Below are 22903 nucleotides of genomic sequence, written 5' to 3' on the forward strand. Positions count from 1 at the left end.
GCCAAGGTCAGTGGGAGAAGAAAAAAAATGGCTGTATTCTGAGTGGATCATCCCTTCATAAAAATATGAAATAGGCGGCCATTTTGGTTGCTGAGCATACCTCTCTTACATTAATAAATTATATCCAGTACAAAAGAAATCACACAGAATACAAGAGGAAAAAAGTGCATTTTATTGGAGGGTTTGATCAGATGTTTCAATGGAGGGAAAGCAGCTACGGTCCTCCCTCTGCACGGGCTGTCAGAGACTCATGGACAAAAAACGGCAAACTCCTCAATATACCCCTCCAAGTCAGACTTGTTCAAAAACCCCTCAAATCGGCTAAAAGTTTAAAATGTCTTTCTCAAAGTTTAAAAAATAATGAAAATGTTCGTAATAACACCTAATATATAAAGGCAAAAATAATAATAATATTGAACACGTAACAAAGCTCTGTAAATGAGAACTTGTCCCGTTTTGAGTAAAAGTTCTCCAGGTCAACAACTGGAGGTGGAGCAAAACTCCTCCGTTTATTCAGTCTCTCATTTCTTCTTGCGAGAAAGAGGTGGGAGGAGCCAACGTGCAAGCATTTTGATGACGCCACCATGACTGCTCCTGACTCATGAGGAAGCGTGTCCCGCACAGACCCTCCTCTTTTGGGGGGGAGGATGGGGGGGTGGGGGCTAGTCTGTGTCTGAGTCACTGCTGTCCTCTGAGGAAGAGCTGCTGGAGCCCTCAGATTGGTCGTCGTCATCATCGTCATTCTAGAGGACAGAGACAGGACAACAGCTGGGTCATTCAATAGGACAGACAGGACAACAGCTGGATCAAATACTTCTGCAGCTTTTGATGTGGTTTGCCCAGTACAATGGAACTGATCAGATGTACGAAGGTAAATTAAGCAGACCTCAAATACTTTTGAATATTTTTAGCTTTAATGTATTTGACCCAAGTCTACACTAAAGCATAGTGCGGATGACCCCTGGCTTGGAAAACTCACATCATCTTCGCTGTCGGAGCTGCCGGATGATTCGTCGTCGGAGTCTGACGAGTCCGTCTTGTCATCGTCATCTGAGTCGGACGTATCCTGCTGTAGAGCACAAGGTCACGGCTCTACTGCAGACTCACCCGTTTACAGAACGTTGTGCGTTCGGAAAGTATTCAGACCCCTTCCCTACATTGTTACAGCCTTTTCTAATATTGCTTTTTTTTTTTTAAATCCCCTCAATTTTCACACAATACCCAATGATGACAAAGCGAAAACAGGAATTTAGAAATGTTGGCAAATGTATTAAATAAAATATAAAAAACATACCTTATTTACATAAGTATTCAGTCGCTTTGCTATGAGACTTGAAATTGAGCTCAGGTGTATCCCGTTTCCATTCATCATCCTTGAGATGTTTCTACAACTTGATTGGAGTCCACCTGTGGTCAATTCAATTGATTAAACATGATTTGGAAAGACACACCTGTCTACAGTTGACAGTGCATCTCAGAGCAAAACCAAGCCATGAGGTCGAAGGAATTGTCCATAGAGCTCCGAGACAGGATTGTGTCGAGTCACAGATTTAGTGAAGGGTACCGAAATTGTTTTGCAGAATAGAAGGTCCCTAAGAATAGAACGACCATCATTATTAAAAGGAATAAGTCAGGAACCACCAAGACTCTTCCTAAAGCTGGCCGCCAAACTGAGCAATCGTGGGAGAAGGGCCTTGGTCAGGGAGGGGAATCTGATGATCACGCTGACAGAGCTCTAGAGTTCCTCTGTGGAGAAGGGAGACCCTTTCAGAATGACCATCTCTGCAGCACTCCGCCAATCAGGCCTCCTCAGTAAAAGGCACATGTCAGCCCACTTGGAGTTTGCCAAAAGACACCTAAAGACTATCAGACAATGAGGAACAAGATTCAACATTTTGGCCTGAATGCAAGCATCACGTCTGAAGTAAACTTGGCACCATCCCTACGGTAAAGCATGGTGGTGGCAGTATCGTGCTGTGGGGATGTTTTTCAGCGGCATCGACTGGGAGACAGGATCGAGGGAAAGATGGGATACAGAGGGATCCCGAGCACTCAGGACCTCTGGGGCAAAGATTCACCTTCCAACAGGACAACCCTAAGCACACAGTCAAGACAACGCAGGAGTGGCCGAATGTCCTTGAGTGGCCCAGCCAGAGCCAGGACTTGAACCCGATCAAACATCTCTGGAGAGACCTGAAAATAGCTGAGCAACAACGCTTCCCATTCAACCTGACAGAGCTTGAGAGGATCTGCAGAGAAGAATGGGAGAAACTCCCCAAATACAGGTGTGCCAAGCTTGTAGCGTCATACCCAAGAAGACTCGCTGCGTCAATAAAGTACTGACTAAAGGGTCTGAATACTTATGTAAAATGTCATATTTCCAGGGTGGTTAAAAACTTGCTTTGTCATAACTGTGTAGACTGAGAGGAAAACAACTACTCAATACATTTTAGAATATGGCTGTAAAGTAACAAAACGTGGATAAAGTCAAGGGGTCTGAATACTTTCTGAATGCCCTGTATAACCAGAGGTTGGAACCAACATTTTCCAAATAGTTTTGTTCTGAACGAGAACCATTATTTTTCTCATTCCGTTCCACTCTTCCAACCAGCAAAATAAGGCTCTGAACCCGTTCGGAATTGGCAAATGTGAATGTACATACAGTACCTGTCAAAGTTTCCTTTATGTTGACTATTGTCTACATTGTAGAATAATAGTGAAGACAATCAAAACTATGAAATAACACATATGGAAGGAATCATGTAGTAACCAAAACAAAAAAAGTGTTAAATAAATCAAAATATATTTGAGATTCTTTGAAGTAGCCACCCTTTGCCTTTGACAGCTTTGCACACGCTTGGTATTCTCTCAACCAGCTTCATGAGAGGGTCACCATATTACAACAAGAACAGTCCATATTATGGTCAAATTGCTGCAAATAAACCACCACTAAAGGACACCAATAAGAAGAAGAGACTCCCTTGGGCCAAGAAACACGATCAATGAACAGACCGGTGGAAAATCTGTCAATTTTAGATTCTTGGTTCCAACTGCTGTGTCTTGATCAATGAACAGACCGGTGGAAAATCTGTCAATTTTAGATTCTTGGTTCCAACTGCTGTGTCTTTGTGAGACGCAGAGTAGGTGAACAGATGATCCCAGCATGTGTGGTTCCCACGTGAAGCATTGAGGAGGTGAACAGATGATCCCAACATGTGTGGTTCCCACGTGAAGCATTGAGGAGGTGAACAGATGATCCCAACATGTGTGGTTCCCACGTGAAGCATTGAGGAGGTGAACAGATGATCCCAACATGTGTGGTTCCCACGTGAAGCATTGAGGAGGTGAACAGATGATCCCAGCATGTGTGGTTCCCACGTGAAGCATGGAGGTGGTGGTGTGTTGGTGCTTTGCTGGTGACACTGTCTGTGATTTATTTAGAATTCAAGGCACACTTAACCAGCATGGCTACCACAGCATTCTGCAGCGATACGCCATCCCATCTCGTTTGTGCTTAGTGGGACTATCATTTGTTTTTCAACAGGATAATGACCCAACAGACATCCAGGCTTTGTAAGGGCTATTTGACTGAGAAGGACAGTGATGGAGTGCTGCATCAGATGACCTGGCCTCCACAATCACCCGACCTCAACCCAATAAAGATGGTTTGGACCGCAGAGTGAAGGAAAAGCAGCCAACAAGTGCTCAGCATATGTGGGAAGTCCTTCAAGACTGTTGGAAAAGCATTCCAGGTGAAGGTGGTTGAGAGAATGCCAAGAGTGTGCAAAGCTGTCGTCAAGGCAAATGGTGGCTACTTTGAAGAGTCTCAAGTATATTTGGATTTGTTTAACACTTTTGGTTACGACATGATTCCATGTGTGTTATTTCATAGTTGATGTCTTCACTATTATTTTACAATGTAGAAAATAGTAAAAAATAAGAAAACCCCTGGAATGAGTAGGTGTCCAAACCTTTGACTGGTACTGTATGTATAGATAGATATGACATTTAATTACTTCACCAATCAGTGCGGACAGAGCTGCTTGCTGCGGAGCGGGTAAGTTATTTAAAAAAAAAAAAAAAAATCGGTATAGGAAAGTTGGGAAACAGCATGGTTTAATCACAATGAAAGACAAGCACATTGTGCTGCCTTGAAGCGCTGGGCATTTTGTTATGACGTGCGTTATCCGAATTAGGGTCACAGTATTATATCTAGGGAGGAGCGGCTTCTATGGAGGAACTTTGAATGTCTTTGATGTTGGTTTAACGTTGGTTTAACGTTGGACCAGAGCAAACATTAGCTAACTAACAAGCTTGTGTGTGTGCGCAGAGCAGCACTAGAATTAAAAGCATCTTACTTTTTTTTGTAGTGAATAAATCCAATGTGAAATGTGATAACTATAGTCTCCTTAACTGGCATTGAAAAAGTGAATCCATTCTTCTCCTGGAACGTCAACTAACGTTATTAACTGGTTCCCATGCTTTTAAAATAACAGTTTTGTTCCCGGAACAGGATAGATTACTTCCAGGTCTGTTCCTCAAATCATTTCGTTATTTTCCTTGAACCGGTTCCAACCCTTGTTTACAACAGCACATGGAATACACAATTATAGGACACACATAGGACAACCACCCAGACATAACAGGTTAAAACAAACATAAGCACGTTAGACATAAAAATCACAAAAATGTCACACAGCGCCCACACCCATGCCACCACTTCAAAATCAGAGTGCATTAGTGTGTGTATCTGGCTTGAGTGCGTGCCTGTGTGTATCTGGATTGAGTGCGTGCCTGTTGTGTCTGGATTGAGTGCCTGCCTGTGTGTGTCTGGATTGAGTGCCTGCCTGTGTGTGTCTGGATTGAGTGCCTGCCTGTGTGTGTCTGGATTGAGTGCCTGCCTGTGTGTGTCTGGATTGAGTGCCTGCCTGTGTGTGTCTGGATTGAGTGCCTGCCTGTGTGTGTCTGGATTGAGTGCCTGCCTGTGTGTGTCTGGATTGAGTGCCTGCCTGTGTGTGTCTGGATTGAGTGCCTGCCTGTGTGTGTCTGGATTGAGTGCCTGCCTGTGTGTGTCTGGATTGAGTGCCTGCCTGTGTGTGTCTGGTTTGAGTGCCTGCCTGTGTGTGTCTGGTTTGAGTGCCTGCCTGTGTGTGTCTGGTTTGAGTGCCTGCCTGTGTGTGCCTGCCTGTGTGTGTCTGGTTTGAGTGCCTGCCTGTGTGTGTCTGGTTTGAGTGCCTGCCTGTGTGTGTCTGGTTTGAGTGCCTGCCTGTGTGTGTCTGGTTTGAGTGCCTGCCTGTGTGTGTCTGGTTTGAGTGCCTGCCTGTGTGTGTCTGGTTTGAGTGCCTGCCTGTGTGTGTCTGGTTTGAGTGCCTGCCTGTGTGTGTCTGGATTGAGTGCCTGCCTGTGTGTGTATGGATTGAGTGCCTGCCTGTGTGTGTCTGGATTGAGTGCCTGCCTGTGTGTCTCCGTCTGTTTGCGGGAAGCAGTCCGACGAGAACGGCACGGTTACCTTGGCCCGGTACGCCATGGCCCGCTTGCCCCCCCCGACCCCTGCTGCTGCGGCTCTGGCACCTACCGCCTTCCCCTTCACTGCAGTCACGCGAACCTTTGCCCCCGGGCCCCCCCGCGCCTTGGTGGTGCTCCGCCGTTTCTGCATGAAAAGGGGGGGGGTGGAGAGGGAGAGAGAATGAGGGAGGGATAATGGGCAGGGGGATGGAAAGATGGCGGTATAAGACCAGCACACAAGTTTCAAGCTCAAAGCATTGATGATTAGTAGCTAGATGTTAATAGGATGATGTTCTGTTTCCATGTAAATGCAGCAAAAAAAGAAACATCCCCTTTTCAGGATTTGAAAAAATCCAAATAACTTCACGTATCTTAATTGTAAAGGGTTTAAACACTGTTTCCCATGCTTGTTCAATGAACCATAAGCAATTAATGAACATGCACCTGTGGAACGGTCGTTAAGACACTAACAGCTTACAGGCGTTAGGCAATTAAGGTCACAGTTATGGAAACTTAGGACACTAAAGAGGCCTTTCTACTGACTCTGAAAAACACCAAAGGAAAGATGCCCAGGGTCCCTGCTCATCTGCGTGAACGTGCCTTAGGCATGCTGCAAGGAGGCATGAGGACTGCAGATGAGGCCAGGGCAAGAAATTGCAATGTCCGTACTGTGAGACGCCTAAGACAGTAATACAGGGAGACAGGACGGACAGCTGATCGTCCTCGCAGTGGCAGCCACGTGTAACACCTGCACAGGATCGGTACATCCGAACATCACACCTGCGGGACAGGTACAGGATGGCAGCAACAACTGCCCGAGTTACACCAGGAACGCACAGTCCTTCCATCAGTGCTCAGACTGTCCGCAATAGGCTGAGAGAGGCTGGACTGAGGGCTTGTGGGTTTGTTGTATGGTAGGTCCTCACCAGACATCACCGGCGACAACGTTACCTATGGACACAGAAAGTGCTCTTCACTGAGTCGCGGTTTTGTTTCACCAGGGGTGATGTTCGGATTTGCGTTTATCGTCGAAAGAATGAGCATTACACTGAGGCCTGTACTCTGGAGCGGGATCGATGTGGAGGTGGAGGGTCCGTCATGGTCTGGGGAGGTGCGTCATCGAACTGAGCTTGTCATTGCAGGCAATCTCAATGCTGTGTGTTACATCCTCCTCTCTCATGTGGTACCCTTCCTGCAGGCTCATCCTGACATGACCCTCCAGCATGACAATGCCACCAGCCATACTGCTCGTTCTGTGCGTCATTTCCTGCAAGACAGGAATGTCAGTGTTCTGCCATGGCCAGCGAAGAGTTCGGATCTCAATCCCATTGAACACGTCTGGGACCTATTGGATCAGAGAGTGAGGGCTAGGGGCCATTCCCCCCAGAAATGTCCAAGAACTCTCAGGTGCCTTGGTGGAAGAGTGGAGTAACATCTCACAGCAAGAACTGGCAAATCTGGTGTAGTCCATGAGGAGGAGATGCACTGCAGTACTTAATGCAGCTGGTGTTACTTTTGATTTTGACCCCCCCCTCACCTTTGTTCAGGGACACATTATTCAGTTTCTGTTAGTCACATGTCTGTGGAATTTGTTCAGTTTGTCTCAGTTGTTGAATCTTGTTATGTTTGCTGAAAATAAAACGCAGTTGACAGTGAGAGGACATTTCTTTTTTTGCTGAGTTTATATGCAGTTATGCTGGATGCCAGCTTGTGAATACAGAGTCATATCAGGCTACAAAGTCCATTTAAAATTGACAAAATGTATCAGGTTATAAGAACTCCCAGCTACAGAGAAAAATAGTACCTATAGCCATGGAATATGAATGTAGAATAACCATATTGCATTAGAGTGAAGGGTTATAGCAGGAGTGTTTAGGGCATTGTATATGAAGTGCTGCGTTGAGGTGTCAAGAACACGACAACATGCGTATTTGACAGCGTGAAACTCACCGTGGTGGAGAACTCTTTATAAACCGCTCGCTCCTGGGGAGAGAGAGACTGAAGGGGACGACAGAAAGAAAGGGGGAAGAAATGACAAGACTGATTTCTCCCAAAAAGGTGCTGTCGCTAACATTGTATTTAACAATTTTTTTAAAGAATACAATGCATAGGTTCCGAGTACATGCCTTGTGTACCAATGTCTCCTTCTGTGACGACCTTGGGGGTCCACATTTCAGAAAGGTGCCTAAGAAATATATATATTTTTTTTTACCTATGACCCTTACCTTGACCCAGGCCTCCAGCTCGGCCTTGTACTCAATCTGCAGTTCCTCCACCAGCTTCTTGTACTTGTCCTTGTGACTCTGGCTGAGCTTGTGCCAGCGCTTGCCGATCTCCACCATCCGCTCCTTCAGGCTGAAGTGGTTCAGCTCGCCGTTGGTCAGCAACTCCTGGGAGAACATCTGGTAGCCACTCCTGCACACACACACACACAGGTTTAATTATACCCACATAGCAGTCAATATAAACTGCAAGCCATGAGCAAACTAATGGCATAGGCCCATCTCAATAAAATGTATACATTCATACTAACAGGTAGCAACACAAACGGTAGTAGTAAATAGCCTAGGATCTTTCTAGGCTTGACGTGTCCGATTAAGGTGGTGAACAAATACATGAAAAATGGGCAAAGGAAAGCAGAGGACATTTAGGGGGGTGGAAAGCAGAGGACATTTAGGGGGGGGTGGAAAGCAGAGGACATTTAGGGGGGGGTGGAAAGCAGAGGACATTTAGGGGGGGGGGTGGGAAGCAGAGGACATTTAGGGGGGTGGGAAGCAGAGGACATTTAGGGGGGTGGGAAGCAGAGGACATTTAGGGGGGTGGAAAGCAGAGGACATTTGGGGGGGGGGGGGGGGGCAGAGACATAGAAAAATGGGATGGAGCAAAGTGAAAAGATAAATAAATAATTTGGGCAAGGATAAGCAAGGATGCCATATGACTCAATAACACTCCAGGGTCAGTGTGTAGTTACTCACACTGGTGGCTTCCTGGGCTCCCCTTCAAACTTGGGTTTCCTCTGGCCTGCTCCTGCCTGGGCTGTTCTCATCTCCAACAATTCCCTCTGCAGGACAAGTACAGTTCACCACACACACACACGCGCTTAAATCAAGTGACGATCAAGTATTTGGAAGTACTTGCCATTATTTAACCCATGTCAAAAAAATATGGCTCATGAAAATTACACCCATCAAAACACAGGGACTGTTGATTGGATCCTCATTATATACACACACATTACATATTCCAACACCGAACAAACACACACTACATGACCGAAAGTATGTGGACACCTGCTCAAACATCTCATTCCAAAATCATGGGCATTAATATGGAGTTGCCCCCCCCTCTCTTTGCTGCTATAACAGCCTCCACTCTTCTGGGAAGGCTTTCCACTAGATGTTGGAACATTGCTGTGGGGACTTGCTTCCATTCAGCCACAAGAGCATTAGTGAGGTCAGGCGATTAGGCTTGGCACGCAGTCGGATTTCCAATTCATCCCAAAGGTGTTCGATGGGGTTGAGGTCAGGGCTCTGTGCAGGCCACACCGATCTCGACAAGCCATTTCTGTATGGACCTCGTTTGTGCACAGGGGCATTGTCATGCTGAAACAGGAAAGGGCCTTCCCCAAACTGTTGCCAAAAAAGTTGGATGCACAGAATCATCTAGAATGTCATTGTATGCTGTAGCGTTACGATTTCTCTTCACTGGAACTAAGGGGCCTAGCCCGAACCATGAAAAACATTATTCCTCCTTCACCAAACTTTACAGTTGGCACTATGCATTGGGGCAGGTAGCGTTCTCCTGGCATCTGCCAAACACAGATTTGTCCGCTAGACTGCCAGATGGTGAAGCATGATTCATCACTCCAGAGAAGGCGTTTCCACTGCTCCAGAGTCCAATGGCAGCGAGCTTTACACCACTCCAGCCGACTCTTGGCATTGCACATGGTGATCTTAGGCTTGTGTGCGTGCGGCTGCTTCGCCATGGAAACCCATTTCATGAAGCTCCCAATGAACAGTTCTTGTGCCGACGTTGCTTCCAGAGGCAGTTTGGAACTCAGTAGTGAGTGTTGCAAACAAGGACAGACAATTTTTACGTGGAGGGATGGGGAAGGGGGGTGGCTTGGGGGAGGAGGGGTGGGGAAGGAGAGGGGACTTGGAGGAGGGTAGGGGGCAGGAAGGAATGGGGAGGAGGTGGCTTGGAGGAGGGTGGGAGAAACAGGAATGGGGAGGAGCAGAAGTTGGGGAGGGCGACCAACATTTTGACATTTCTTCAGCACAACTGGAGAAGACAGCGGTCAAAACGTCTGGTCACTGACCACGGGCCGGTACTGAACCTCGTATCGCTTCTGGTCTTCAGCCGCCTTCTTGATCCAAGGGATCTTCTCCTTCTTCTCCATGGCCTTCCAGGCTGACTCCATGGCACTCTGGGTCTTCTTACGGTCACTCTGTAACCAGAAGACATGGAACACAGAAGTTGTTGTTTTTTCACTTTAGGACTGTAAGGATTAAAAGCGCATTCCTAGATGCTGTACAGCATGGGACTTCAACTGGTGGTCTGCACCCCACAACTGGCCCACGAGCTAATTTAATTTGACCCGCCACAGTATACAGTGTTTGTAAAAGAATATATGGTTTTGTTGAGTTGTTGGAAAACAACTACTTCAATCTAAATGTGAAACAATAAAACCAGATAGAACTATAAAAATGAATATAGGGATATTAATTAAGATAAAATCATAATATTCCCTCTTTCTCACCCTGTACTTGGCCAGGTAGTCTCCTACGACGCCTTGTTGCCACATCTCCTCGGCAGTCTTGGGCGTCTCAGGGAGTTTGGTCCTCTTCTTGCCGTCGCGCTTCTCTTTCGTCGTCAGGCCGGAGTGTACCCAGTGCCCCTGCTCAGCTTCACGACAGCGCTCCTGAAGGAATCCCATACAGAGACAGACCTGGTGTCAACGCAGGTGGCATATACATTGTGTACCTAGTATACCTTTAAATGGAAAATATTAACAGGTGACATAGTTCAAAACATCTACTACACCCACAATAGCATCTGCTAAATGTGACCAATAAAATTTGATTTGATGTTGACCCAACATATGAAATAGTTAGTAAACCTTCCCAGTGACTGACCAGGTGCCAAACTTTCACTGTAGCAAGACATAGGTTACAGCTTCACTGTAACCTAACAGAAAGCCATAGCCCACCTTCACTGTAATCTAACAGAAAGCCATAGCCCACCTTCACTGTAACCTAACAAAAAGCCATAGCCCACCTTCACTGTAACCTAACAGAAAGCCATAGCCCACCTTCACTGTAACCTAACAGAAAGCCATAGCCCACCTTCACTGTAACCTAACAAAAAGCCATAGCCCACCTTCACTGTAACCTAACAGAAAGCCATAGCCCACCTTCACTGTAACCTAACAGAAAGCCATAGCCCACCTTCACTGTAACCTAACAGAAAGCCATAGCCCACCTTCACTGTAACCTAACAGAAAGCCATAGCCCACCTTCACTGTAACCTAACAAAAAGCCATAGCCCACCTTCACTGTAACCTAACAGAAAGCCATAGCCCACCTTCACTGTAACCTAACAGAAAGCCATAGCCCACCTTCACTGTAACCTAACAAAAAGCCATAGCCCACCTTCACTGTAACCTAACAGAAAGCCATAGCCCACCTTCGCTGTAACCTAACAGAAAGCCATAGCCCACCTTCACTGTAACCTAACAGAAAGTCATAGCCCACCTTCACTGTAACCTAACAGAAAGTCATAGCCCACCTTCACTGTAACCTAACAGAAAGCCATAGCCCACCTTCACTGTAACCTAACAGAAAGCCATAGCCCACCTTCACTGTAACCTAACAAAAAGCCATAGCCCAGCTTCACTGTAACCTAACAGAAAGCCATAGCCCACCTTCACTGTAACCTAACAGAAAGCCATAGCCCACCTTCACTGTAACCTAACAGAAAGCCATAGCCCACCTTCACTGTAACCTAACAGAAAGCCATAGCCCACCTTCACTGTAACCTAACAGAAAGCCCACCTTGTGGCTAAAAAGGTGGTGACATACCTGTTGTAGTTTTGTGAGACCCACCTTGGCGGACGGGGACTTGGATCTGTGAGGGCTGCCAACACCCCCCATGCCCAGCCGCGAGCCCCCCAGCTTCTCCTCCGTCATCACCCGGTCTCTCTCCTCCTCCGGGAGGCTCTGGAGAAAGAGAACCGACATGTAGCCTGCCAGACTTCCACTGCTAAAACTCAGGTCAGCCAAGAATGTGTAGTGTGATATGTACTACAGTACTATGGGTATATTCAGTTCTACTTACCTCGAGAAACCTCTGTAGGTCAATTTCGTACTGCTTCTTTTTCTGTAGTGGGACACACAGGGGTGAAAGAGCATTGATACGACTGGTGAATGACAAGAATACAAAACTTTCATCATGGCTCACCAAACCCTTTCAAACCTTCACATTACATATTGAAACCTATAGAGGCCAAAATAATTAAAGTATCTATTAAGGATGCTGTGCTGGGCCGGTCTATGAGACATAAAGACAAAATACTGGTGATTCATTGCATTTCCCCCCTTGAACGGAACTGAACAAGACTGACCTGCTCGCAGCGTTTCTGAAACATGTCCTTCTCCTTCTGCGTCATCACCTTCCACTGCTTACTGCACAGCACCATACGCTCCGTACTGGGAACATCCTTCATGTTCACCATCAGCTCGGCACAGTATAGGGAGTAACCGTTCCTGAAGACCCGAAAAGCCAAGAACCTAGTTCAGCGCTATAGAATTTGACGACAAAGGTCTTTTTAACTCAACAGATGTTTTCACTGAGAAACCAAGAGCTACTGTTTGCATAAGGATCTCCAATCCATAAATCTCTGGGGGGAAAAATGGCTCAGGGTAAAAATCCCTTTGGTCTTTTCAGAACTGTCAAGAGGCTGTGCCAGAGTCTGGTATCGCTGCTGATACTAGATCACATCCTGACCATGGGGGTGTGAGGCCCACCTCAGTCCCTTCCCCATTCTGCTACCCCCCTCTCCACTTATATTATTTTATTGAAAGAACATTGTGCGACTCCGATCAAGCAACTTACGGCGGTGGTTTGGTTGGCCTGCCGTCGAACTTGTCCTTGAGCTGCCGCTCGGCTTTGGTGAGGACGGACTTGACGTGCTCTTCAGCGTCTGGATGGGCCTCTTGGTAGACTCTCATACAACCCTGGAGAGATAACCATGGATTCAAACTTTTCGGGTGACAAAAAAAAATGGAGACAATTGCTCATCAAGCCTTTAATTTTTTTTTTTTTTTTAAGTCACTGAAATTGTCATTGATTGTGCTGTATTTCCACAAAAAGGGGATGAAATACTAATTATTTAGAATGTGCTTGCAAGGCTGCGTTTACACAGGCAGACCAATTCTGATCTACTGATCTAAATACCAATAATTGGTATTTTGACCAATCACATCAGATCCTTTTCAGAGCTGATCTGATTGAACAAAAGACCAATTCATGATTCGTGTAAACACAGCCTTACTCTCTATGCAGTGTATATCACATAGAAAATGGCAAATTTGCTTGTTTCTTCTACCAGGAATAAAGAATAGTAGAGGATTACCAAATTGTGTCTTGAGGCGCTATCCTTTTGAAAATGTACGAATCCTCTGAACTCCGGCACCCCTTCACACCAAACCCTCTTACCGCATAGTCTTTCTGCAGCTCCAGGGCCTTGCTGATCCACTTAAGTCTCTTCTTGTCTGACAGTTGGGACCACTGTCTCCTCAGAGCTTCCTTCAGCTCCTTCTGGCTCACCTGGTAACCCCAGAGAAAGGAATGGCATTCATCATTCACCACTAAGAATTCCAAAAGGGACATTTTCTTTTTAGGGTAAATTCAAGGAAGCACAACACTTGACAGTTTAATTTCGTGAAATCCCGGACTTAGTTGGGCGGGTTGCACGGCACACACTCACATCAGGGTGGAGCTTCATGTAGGTCTTCTTCTCATGGTTGTACCACAGCTGCTGGGGTGTCTTGGGCTTCTCAGGGAGGTCCGACTTCTTTCTCTCCTCTATCAACTCCGGGTAGTCCTCTCTGGGGAACAAGAGCAAAGACGTTAAGGCAGCTGTATATGGGTGGTATACCCTTTCAACCAACAGATAGAGGAAAGTGATCACTTGGGTTCTTTTCAAGGAAAATGCATCAGTTTTGAAAAGTGTTGCTTATTATTCAGCAGAGGAAGCTAATTTGGCCACTGACGGCTGGCTTCAACGACAAAAAAAAACGCCACTCACTTGAATCGGGCCATATTCTTCTCAAAGGACTCCTTCTCTCGCTGAAACTCTGTGATGTACTTTTGCTGTTGGGAGAATAGAGAATAACCCTCACTCAATTAGTTATTAACTGAAAAACTAACAGAGTTACTCCCATGTGATACATCCAGGCCGTATCACATCCAGGCCGTGATTGGGAGTCCCATAGGGCGGCGCACAATTGGCCCAGCGTCATCCGGGTTTGGCCGGAGTAGGCCGTCATTGTACATAAGAATTTGTTCTTAACTGACTTACCTAGTTAAATAAAGGTTCAATTCTTCTTCTTTTTTTTTATTGAAGAAGAGAGGCTGTATAGAAAGCTATCAATTCAGAGGCAAGAAAAGTAAGTAATTGGTTCAGGTAGTTGTCCAGTCACAAACCACTCTGTTTTTTTTATACAGTTATGTTATGTACAGATTTGGGATCTGCCTTTGAATTAAATAAAGATGATCCCGAAGGCATAATGAAACGGCATGGTAGACTTGACCATCACCTTTTTTTTGTCTGGGAGCTCCTTGTATTTCTTGGACAGAATCTTGGTGAGGTCAAGGTTGCTCATCTCCGGGTGGATCTTGGCATACTTGGCTCGCTTCTCCATGAAGAACCGGAAATACGGTGTAAGGGGTTTCTTTGGAAAGTCTGGATGTGTCTGAAAGGGTGGAAAACAGAACAATGGTCATTTGTATGGTAGAAGATATGATATTGAAAAGTATAACCTTAGCATTTTGTGACATTTCATGGGTACAAAGTAAAACCTGATTTGCTTACCTTCAATTTCTTGCCTTTGTAAGGGTTCTTCACAAACTCAATTGCATCAACTATGAGCTCGGTCATAGTCCTAAACTTCCGCACCTGAACACATAGTATCAAATGGATTAAGGTGTAACCTGAAATTGTTGTAAACATTTTTTTCATGGTGCCGTGTTTCATTTTGCAACAGTAAGATTTTTCCAGTAGAAAAAGACGCTACAGACATTGCTTTCTGTAATTTGTGACACTTCCCTCCACAGATTAAAAACAGAAAATAGATTTTTCTGCTGTTGTGATTGGCTAAAATTGTGACTTGTAATTGGCTAACCTCGGTGGACACCTTCGCCCACTTCTGTTTGCACATGTCACCGGTGAAGCCTCCGAAGCAGACCTTCTCCCAGTCAAAGTGGGACTCTGTGGTTTTGTATTTCATGGCATCACCATCAGGCAACAGGCTCCGAATTCTCTCCAAAAGAGTGAGGCAGTCCTCCTTACTCCAAGCATCCACAACTGGAGCATAGACAATCACACAACCGCACACACATCCATCAAGCAACATCAAAGAGCAGGTGTGTTTTGTTTTGTCTTGCCTTTTTTTATTAGACACAATAAACCTCAAGCTGACCCCAGAATAGATAAACAACTGTCAGACAAATCTAAGTAAAATGTCAACAAATTTTTTTTTTTAAACACTAATCTTTCAATAGTCAACCAAAATTTAACACATCACTTATCCTGACTGTGAGAGACCCTAGGCTACCACTATACAACTTTAAAGGCAAGAATACACCAAGAAATCATACATTTACATCCAATTGGGACACACATGATGGAAGGATCCACAAAACTACAGAACTAGAATTAGAAGAAATACTACATCTTGTGGTTGATGAAGGGGTGGTTTTGGTTATGTACCCTACCTGGTTCTGTTTTTATCTGGATGGTCTGTGACGCAGAGGACACACTGCTGCTGCCGTTCATGGTGCAGCTTCTGTGGGCAGCTCAACTGACCCGGCTTCTACAGATTCTGGAGAACCACAAATTATTCAAATATTTAGGGTCCTGTCTGGGTCCAACTTTAGAAGAAAAAAAAAACTCCTATTATAAACTAATTAACTATGGCTAAAAGTGGAAATAGCAAGGAGAGAATTGTCTGTGAGCTACAGCCTATGCTAAAAACTCACCAATTCCAATATAGGCGTAAAGATATGCATCTACACGAGAATGTATCTACAGTTCAAGAACTGACTCATGACGTTCCATCCAGGTGTTCTAATGTAATTTTATGGTTCCATCCACGACTAAATTAGTTGATATGGAGAAGTTGCGCGACTTGACAATTATTCAGCTGACAAAGCACCTTTATGCTCAAGGTCAAACGTCTTTACTACAAGTAGAGTAACCAATAGGAAATGCACAAATAAGTTTTCAAAAGCTACACTTTTAACACAAAATAGCGACACGTGTATTTCTGATACAGGAAAAGTCGGTCATGCGGATGCTCCGCCCAAGTCTACCCATCCTTTCCCATATGAGGGTACATCGTGTTCTTCTGGAAAGAGTGGCACACAATACGATTTACCGAGAGGATCGATCAATTTATTGTTTCATCGTGTTGTTTTTCAACGACAGCCGAATGGATACATCATATTAATTCGTTTGGAGATTGCTGCTTTTCGGAACGTTATCAAAGCGCTCAGCTGACCTTTCACTGTGGTGGATAGCTTACCGAAGTGATGGCGCGGTGAGAGCAAACTGAAGTTTTTGCTTGTCAACTGAGTAATTTATAAAATGCTACAGCTTAAAATAAGCGTTGAAATACCGTAGAACAGAGTATCTTTTAAAAATGGAGTTAGTGCTGAGCCCAGCACTCCAAACACGGGCGTTTCCAAATTCGAAGCCTCGGTCTCGACTCCGGACGTGAGACGCAAGTGCTGTGTGCCTGCCAACCTCCTCGCCTGTCACCCGGTAGACAGAAGCGCGTCAAGGCGCTTATAATAGCCTAGGCCTGTAGGCTAATATAGTACAAATGAGCGCAATATGCAACCGTTCTTTATTCATTTTTGCGGTATGTTCTGAAAAAATGTATAATGCAGAATTTGAGAAACGCACGGTCCCTGTACCAAGTGAGACGCAAAGGGGCAGTCATCTCGGGGGCGCATAGTTCCGCGGCCGCCGTTGGTCTTTTCACCTTCTTTTCATCAGGCCTATACCCCTGAACTGCATAGCCTAGATAGGCTAACTAACCGCGACTGTGTCGGTCGGTCGATAGATATTGCACCAGGCAACTTTTAAAACCCTACGTATAGTTTCAAGGCATAGCCCAATGATTAAGTTACACGATAGACCTAAATCAAACATTTTGTTTTCAGGTTTGAGTGCATATTTGTGATACTGTCAACAATGGGGACCGCTCAGCCGTAAAACGTCACCAGGTGCCGGTCAAAACACCACTCCTGCCGCTGAACCCTCTGACAGTTGTGCCTTATCCAAATAGTCTTAGCCTAGGCTACATAAATACATCCACAACTGTCTCAAACAACAAATGTAGCCTACGTACGTTTTTAAATTAAGATATTTTCCCACATGGGGTGATACGATATCCCTTAAATAGCCTAGGCTAGATAATAGGCCTAAATTTATAGGATGAAGGGAGCGTTCTAGACAAGGGAATAGAATGCTTTAACATTCCGTGGCGGAGGGCTGAATCGAACTGCCAGAAAGTGCGCGCCTACCCCCGCCCGCTTCCCCCAAGCTGTGGCGCAGCTGTGCACCCGACCGAGGCGTCGCTTTCTCGGTGTAGTGTCATCGTGGCCCGCTCACAAGGTCAAACTTCGGGAAAACATATACTGCAAACTTAAAGAATAGGCCTAAACGTTACATTGCATTTTTTTTTAAATTGTCGCATCCATCTATACATCTACCGATAACAATCCTGTGAGTATTTCACAGCCTAAAACTATGAAAACATAAAATGCTACGCTCAGAGCGCTACGCTGCATTCACATATTTCGAGGGGCCGTGGCATTACTATTTTAAATGTCTTTCTATTTTAAATCAAGGCTACAGCCTTTTAAGTTTGTTTTGGGAACACCGACCGTTCTTTGCTTGCTACCCCAGTAATGGCGCCCTTATTCAGGCAGGAGTCAAAACGCAGCTTCCGCTGGCATGAAAACTTGCTACCAAACCAATTTCTATATTTTACACTAAGTACATTGACAAGAGAACCACTGTATGTATACTCAATGCCCTATTAGCAGACTGGATGTGCATAGTGCATTTTGTAGCATAGTCTAAATCGTCAATTTGTGAAAAGTCGCCTTTTTAAATGTTATAATTTGGAGATTGCATTTAACTGTCAATGTGGTCCTCTAACTACCAAAGCAGTAAGTGAAAAGTTCAGAAATGCTTATAAAGCTAGAACTTGCTGAAAAACAGATACGCGAGCGAACGCATCTGCTTGCTTTCGCCCCAAAGCTCTCACTGCAGAGCCGCCATGAATGTTATAAAGACTCGGGGAGACACGACTTAAAAATCGCTTTTAACGCCATCAAAACACAACTTTTCACTCACCTTTCGTGGCAGTTAGAAACCAGCGTTGTTACTACAAATCAAGGTATTAGTGTTTTAATTATTTTAGGGCTGTTTTAAGTGTCGTTTTTTCAGCCGTAAACCCCGGGGAGTCAGGTCGGAACGGATCCGACAAAAGGAGCGTCTTGTTCGGTATGAAACTCCGCCCAGCGCCGCAGGGGGAGGAACTCCCAAGTAAAAACATGCGAGAAAGAAGGAGACAAAGGCGGAGGCAGTATTCCATAAGAAATAGCTTGATCGTGATGCTGTAATTTATCTTTAATGAATAGCGCATTTAGTTTACACATTTTATCAATTTAAAATAATTTAGATATTTGTAGACAATTCATGAGTATTTCATTCTTATAGAGATTATTAAATAATATACTTAATTCTAGCTAGACATTTATCCGCCACCCCCTTCATTTTAGCAGTGTCCATGAAGTGCTAAACCGATTAGCCTACCCTATCCACAGGTTTCCAGGAATTACAGGGCCTCAGAAAACGAACTACAGTGGGATTTGAGAGATCCAGGGATGGACAATAACTACAGTTTCATCCAAGGCTCGGAATCGAAAGGCATGAGGAAATAAATGAAACGTTCAAGTAGTGTAGCACTAGCAAGCAATGTGTCCTGCAAATATCTCAACTCTGTGTTTGCTAATGCCTATCCATAATCTGAAATGACAACAGGCCGCGGATATACTTTACTTTTTTCCTCAGTCTCCCTTTCATGTGGGCTAACACAGCCGTCACGCACATTTCACTGCTGTGGAATTAAGTGAAACTGGCCAATAGACGGGGAAAGGAGGAGACGGCCCTTCACTGCAATCCCTCATCTATTTGAGACTGGAATGTAATAATAATGCCGCGTTCACGTCCTGTTGGAAACACGGGACTTTACGAGTTCAAATTAAAGTCAGTTATTAGCGCAGAGCTTCCAATTGGTCGGTTCTGATACTTCCCAAGTGGGAAACGCAGGTACCTGTATCATATTTATACAACGAGTATGCAATTCAGACATTTCCGAGTTTCCGACATTATATGAACGCGGCACAACTGTAGACCTATCAGGATAGGCTGTGGTGTGTCACGTGAAAAAGCTGAGCTGTGACTGTTGAGCAATGTATAGGCCTTACATGTAGCGGTACCCAGCAGTAGGCAATATAATTAAAGGTGATGAACCTATTATTTCACCCTGTTTCATTTGCCATGCACTCATTGTACTTTTAACTTTTTTTTTTTTTTCACTTTTTTTTTTCACATGCAGGCAGTGACTAATACATTTCCTTTATGGGAGTTTAGGTTACACATCATGTATGTTTATGACAAGTAGAATGTGTACAATACATAATGTATAGCCTGTAAATACAGGCTGTATCACAACCGGCAGTGATTGGGAGTCCCATAGGGCGGCGCACAATTGGCCCAGCGTCGTCCGGGTTTGGCCAGTGTAGGCTGTCCCCATTGTAAATTAAGAGTTTGTTCTCAACTGACTTGCCTAGTTAAATAAATATAAAATACATATTCCACTTTAAATGTTCAGGTATCTGCCTTAACACTTTTATACAGACACAGTCTTCTTTATTATTTTTATTAGGCAAGTCAGTTAAGACAGCCTATCAGGGAACAGTAACAGAACAGAACTGGAAAATATTGTTCATACAAATGTTCCTTACAAAAGACTTAAAACTGAAGCAATTTCGATTTCCATGAACTTCTCTTGGCCTTGTCAGCTCAGGGATTCAATCCAACAACCGTTCAGTTACAGGCCCAACGCTCTAACCACTAGGCTACCTGCTGGTTACTGGACCAATGCTCTAACCACTAGGATACCTGCTGCCTGCCTTGAAAATGGAAAAACAACTTTTACACATCTGCTTCAGTTCATTAAGCTTCATTTATTTGTACATATATATATATATATAAAATAAAATAAAACATTTAAAATCAGCCAAAGCTCTAATTCTACAAACTTGGCATGGCTAGAGCAAGGAAGATTGTCTATTTTAACATATTGCAATGTAGCTAAAGCCCGAAAGCACATGAACCATGATTGGTTCCTAAGAAAATATATGGATATATTTGTATAATATATTTTATTTCTTCTTTATTTCTCACTCTCATTTCTACATCCCTGCATGTCAACAATAGATTTGAAATATAAAATGCTATAATATTTGCAGTTTAAAAAAAGAGTAATACAATGTGAGAGAACATGAGTTAATATTTTAGCATATTTCTGGATGCTAGCAAATCTGCAACAGAGGCAAAAAAAAATTGGGAGGGGGACCACACGATAGCAAACACATTCAAGGAATCCAGTGCTCTTCATTTGCAGTGATTCAACGAGACACAGTATTCCTACTGCATTACTTTTGGAATACTTGCAAACAACTGCATTGCATGTGGTTTAACTTTAATGTGGTAGAAAGTAAACATAATATCAATAACTTTGATTATGGCTGCATGTGTTATTGGGTTTATAGACATGAGTAACTACTGGGCCCTAAGTAAATAGATTAGCATACTTACAAATGCCTTAATTTGTATGGAATAGAATGTCTCCCGACTTTTTGGTGACTGTACATTAAAGCCATAATCATACTTAAACTGTAGTACACAATTGAAATGTAATGTAATTTCCCTCCCGAAGATGATGGAAAGCTCAGTTGGCTAAACGGATTGCATTTTCACATTGGTGCTTTCAATTGATGTCGCTTTAACTCTTTCAGGCACAACCACATAGCTGGTCCTCATATGTAGATCAAGCATGGAAGGCCATAGTCATACTCTAGAACAAGACAAGGCCCCATATACAAAATACACAATAGGCATTTACTACAGTTAAATGGAGTCCAGAGAAATGGGTGGAGATGTTGTTCAGACAGTCAAACAAAGACTACACAACCACGGTAGGAGTGCATGGCAGTGAGAATCAAGTGACTCACTTTAAAAGTGGTATGTAGTGTATTCAGGTATGATGGATTATTTGTGTAATGGGACCAAACATCTTTAACACGTTTGGGGGGAAAAAAGCACAGCGGTGAGATCTAAGCAGCAAAGGGTCGGTCGAAAGTCATTTTCAGTAATGTGCTCTTCAAAAATTATACAGTGTTTGTCAGTCCTACAGGATAGGGGGAAACATTTTGACACGTTTACTTCCTGAGGCTAAGATTGCCAAATGAAGACTTCCGCCGTGTACCATCCCAAATATACACCAAGGGTACTGTAGTGCTACTGTAGTGCTAGGCCTGTATTCAGGGCTGCTTTTAAAGGGTGACTGCACTTCCTGATTTGGCCTCATTTTACATTTGGTTCTGTAAGAAATACTAGCTGCCAAGACTGAATTTAAACCTCAAGTTGGTTTTGGGGTGTGGTCTGATGTGGATGTCTCGTGTGTGTGTGTGTGTGTTCACAGGTAGGAAGCATTATTTAGCAAATTAGCTTCAGCTAGCTGGTGTGCGACAGTGACAAAATTGGTTTGACTTTGGATAGCCTATCTCCAGGGCTAGTTAGGGGCCGTCAATAAATTACACCATGTAAATGAGACAATATTTTCATGTTGCACACCTTTTAGTTTTCTCATTAAATGCTTTCAATATTTGTATATGAATTTCTACAATTTATAGTTGGTTTGTGATTTTTAAGTCATTGAAATGTGGAACTATTGGAATTTTAACATAATGTCCCATATACATTGTGTCATTTACCATGGTCCCTAACTAGCCCCATAGGAATATCCAAAGTCAGCCCAAATTTACCACAGGCATTAAGATCGGGTCATGTGCAGCTGCTCTCGGAATTGATGATTGCTTGTGGGCTGCCAGCAGGATTGAAACAAACCCAACATTCATTTACGTTGTGATGGAGTCATGACCACAAGTCTCGCAAAACTCAGTTTTCCACGAGACTGACTTCATGACCAAAATTATCCTATTTACACTTTGTAGTAAATCTTGACAGTAGAATAAATGTTTCTGACTCATACTGATGCCACATTGGAAGTTTTCTAAATGAGAAGTTGGTTTTTAGGGGCAGCTCTTTAAACAACATTATAACGGATGTAGGCACCCCTATTCTTAATGTATCATACCCCTGTAACCCCCCCCCCCCAACACCTGAACAACGTTCAATCACTTACCCACTGTACCCGATTCTAAAACAAACTTACTGAGACACAACCAGAACTCTTTGGCGTGCTTGATTACACTGTAACAGACCGTATATCATCACAACCAACTTGCATAGCCACATAGCATATGTGATAACGCCACCACAGAAGCAAACAGAAGACACTGTAGACCAGAAATAATTAATATCTGCTATCACCAGAAGTCTTGAATAGGTGCTGAATATAGGCTTCTCAGGGGGGGGGGGGGGTTACACTACAATAGCAAACAGCAGCTTTTATGTGGACAACAATCTTTTACTTTGACACATAGCAAATCCAACTCCCACCTGAAATTAAAACATACCCCCAACAATAACCCAAAGATACAGAAAAACACGATTCAACATTGTAACAATGACTAAAATAATTTCGAAGTATATATATCCACCTTCCGAAAAGCAAAATAGTAAAAACTGACAACAAAAAAAAAACATGATTTGGGAGTTGGGACTATAAAAATCTTTTAAAAAAATAATTCAATAAAAGACAAATGAAACAAACCATCTGTGGGGCGTTTATAAAATATCAGGTGAACAAACAAAGGATTTGGTGGGTTAGGAGCAACTTCCTGGAGTGTA

The 22903-nt window shown here is 43.9% G+C and overlaps 2 protein-coding genes across 11 annotated transcripts in view; both read right to left on the reverse strand.

Annotated features, from left to right (window-relative positions):
* Positions 1–151: 151 nt before the first annotated feature.
* LOC139375814 (nucleolar transcription factor 1-like) lies at positions 152–18880 on the reverse strand. 10 transcript variants are annotated; one of them, XM_071117695.1, is made up of 20 exons: positions 18858–18880; positions 15502–15608; positions 14910–15091; positions 14600–14683; positions 14325–14480; positions 13814–13878; positions 13493–13613; positions 13222–13332; positions 12619–12740; positions 12128–12269; positions 11842–11883; positions 11586–11723; positions 10265–10426; positions 9824–9952; positions 8481–8566; positions 7731–7920; positions 7456–7503; positions 5510–5650; positions 980–1069; positions 152–743 (listed from the first exon to the last, which is right to left on the reverse strand). In XM_071117695.1, exons 2-20 carry the CDS (start codon positions 15560–15562, stop codon positions 663–665), a joined length of 2151 nt encoding a protein of 716 aa, XP_070973796.1. In that variant the 5' UTR covers positions 15563–15608; positions 18858–18880; the 3' UTR covers positions 152–662. The 10 variants fall into 10 exon arrangements, with proteins under 10 accessions (XP_070973796.1, XP_070973797.1, XP_070973803.1 ...); XM_071117696.1 differs by lacking the exon at positions 18858–18880 and adding an exon at positions 18617–18717; XM_071117702.1 differs by lacking the exon at positions 18858–18880 and adding an exon at positions 18155–18357 and having other exon boundaries at positions 5576–5650; positions 9842–9952; positions 11610–11723.
* A 3947-nt stretch (positions 18881–22827) lies between these two features.
* LOC139375815 (anion exchange protein 2-like) overlaps positions 22828–22903 on the reverse strand; it is a 53146-nt gene continuing 53070 nt past the window's right edge. Inside the window, exon 23 of the mRNA XM_071117705.1 lies at positions 22828–22903. This exon is cut by the window's right edge and continues 137 nt beyond it. The gene's annotated coding sequence lies outside the window, so the exon portion shown is untranslated.

Source organism: Oncorhynchus clarkii, chromosome 20 (genome assembly GCF_045791955.1).
Source record: "Oncorhynchus clarkii lewisi isolate Uvic-CL-2024 chromosome 20, UVic_Ocla_1.0, whole genome shotgun sequence".
Classification (NCBI taxonomy): Eukaryota; Metazoa; Chordata; class Actinopteri; order Salmoniformes; family Salmonidae; genus Oncorhynchus; species Oncorhynchus clarkii.

Excerpts from the sequence above, each read along its gene's own strand:
- LOC139375814 (XM_071117695.1), bottom strand. The coding sequence starts at position 15,562 with ATGAACGGCAGCAGCAGTGTGTCCTCTGCGTCACAGACCATCCAGATA. Across the intron at positions 11,724-11,841 it reads ACCTACAGAGGTTTCTCGAG|AGCCTCCCGGAGGAGGAGAG; the intron begins GTAAGTAGAACT and ends CTCTTTCTCCAG. Across the intron at positions 7,921-8,480 it reads GAGCCCAGGAAGCCACCAGT|GAGTGGCTACCAGATGTTCT; the intron begins GTGAGTAACTAC and ends GTGTGTGTGCAG.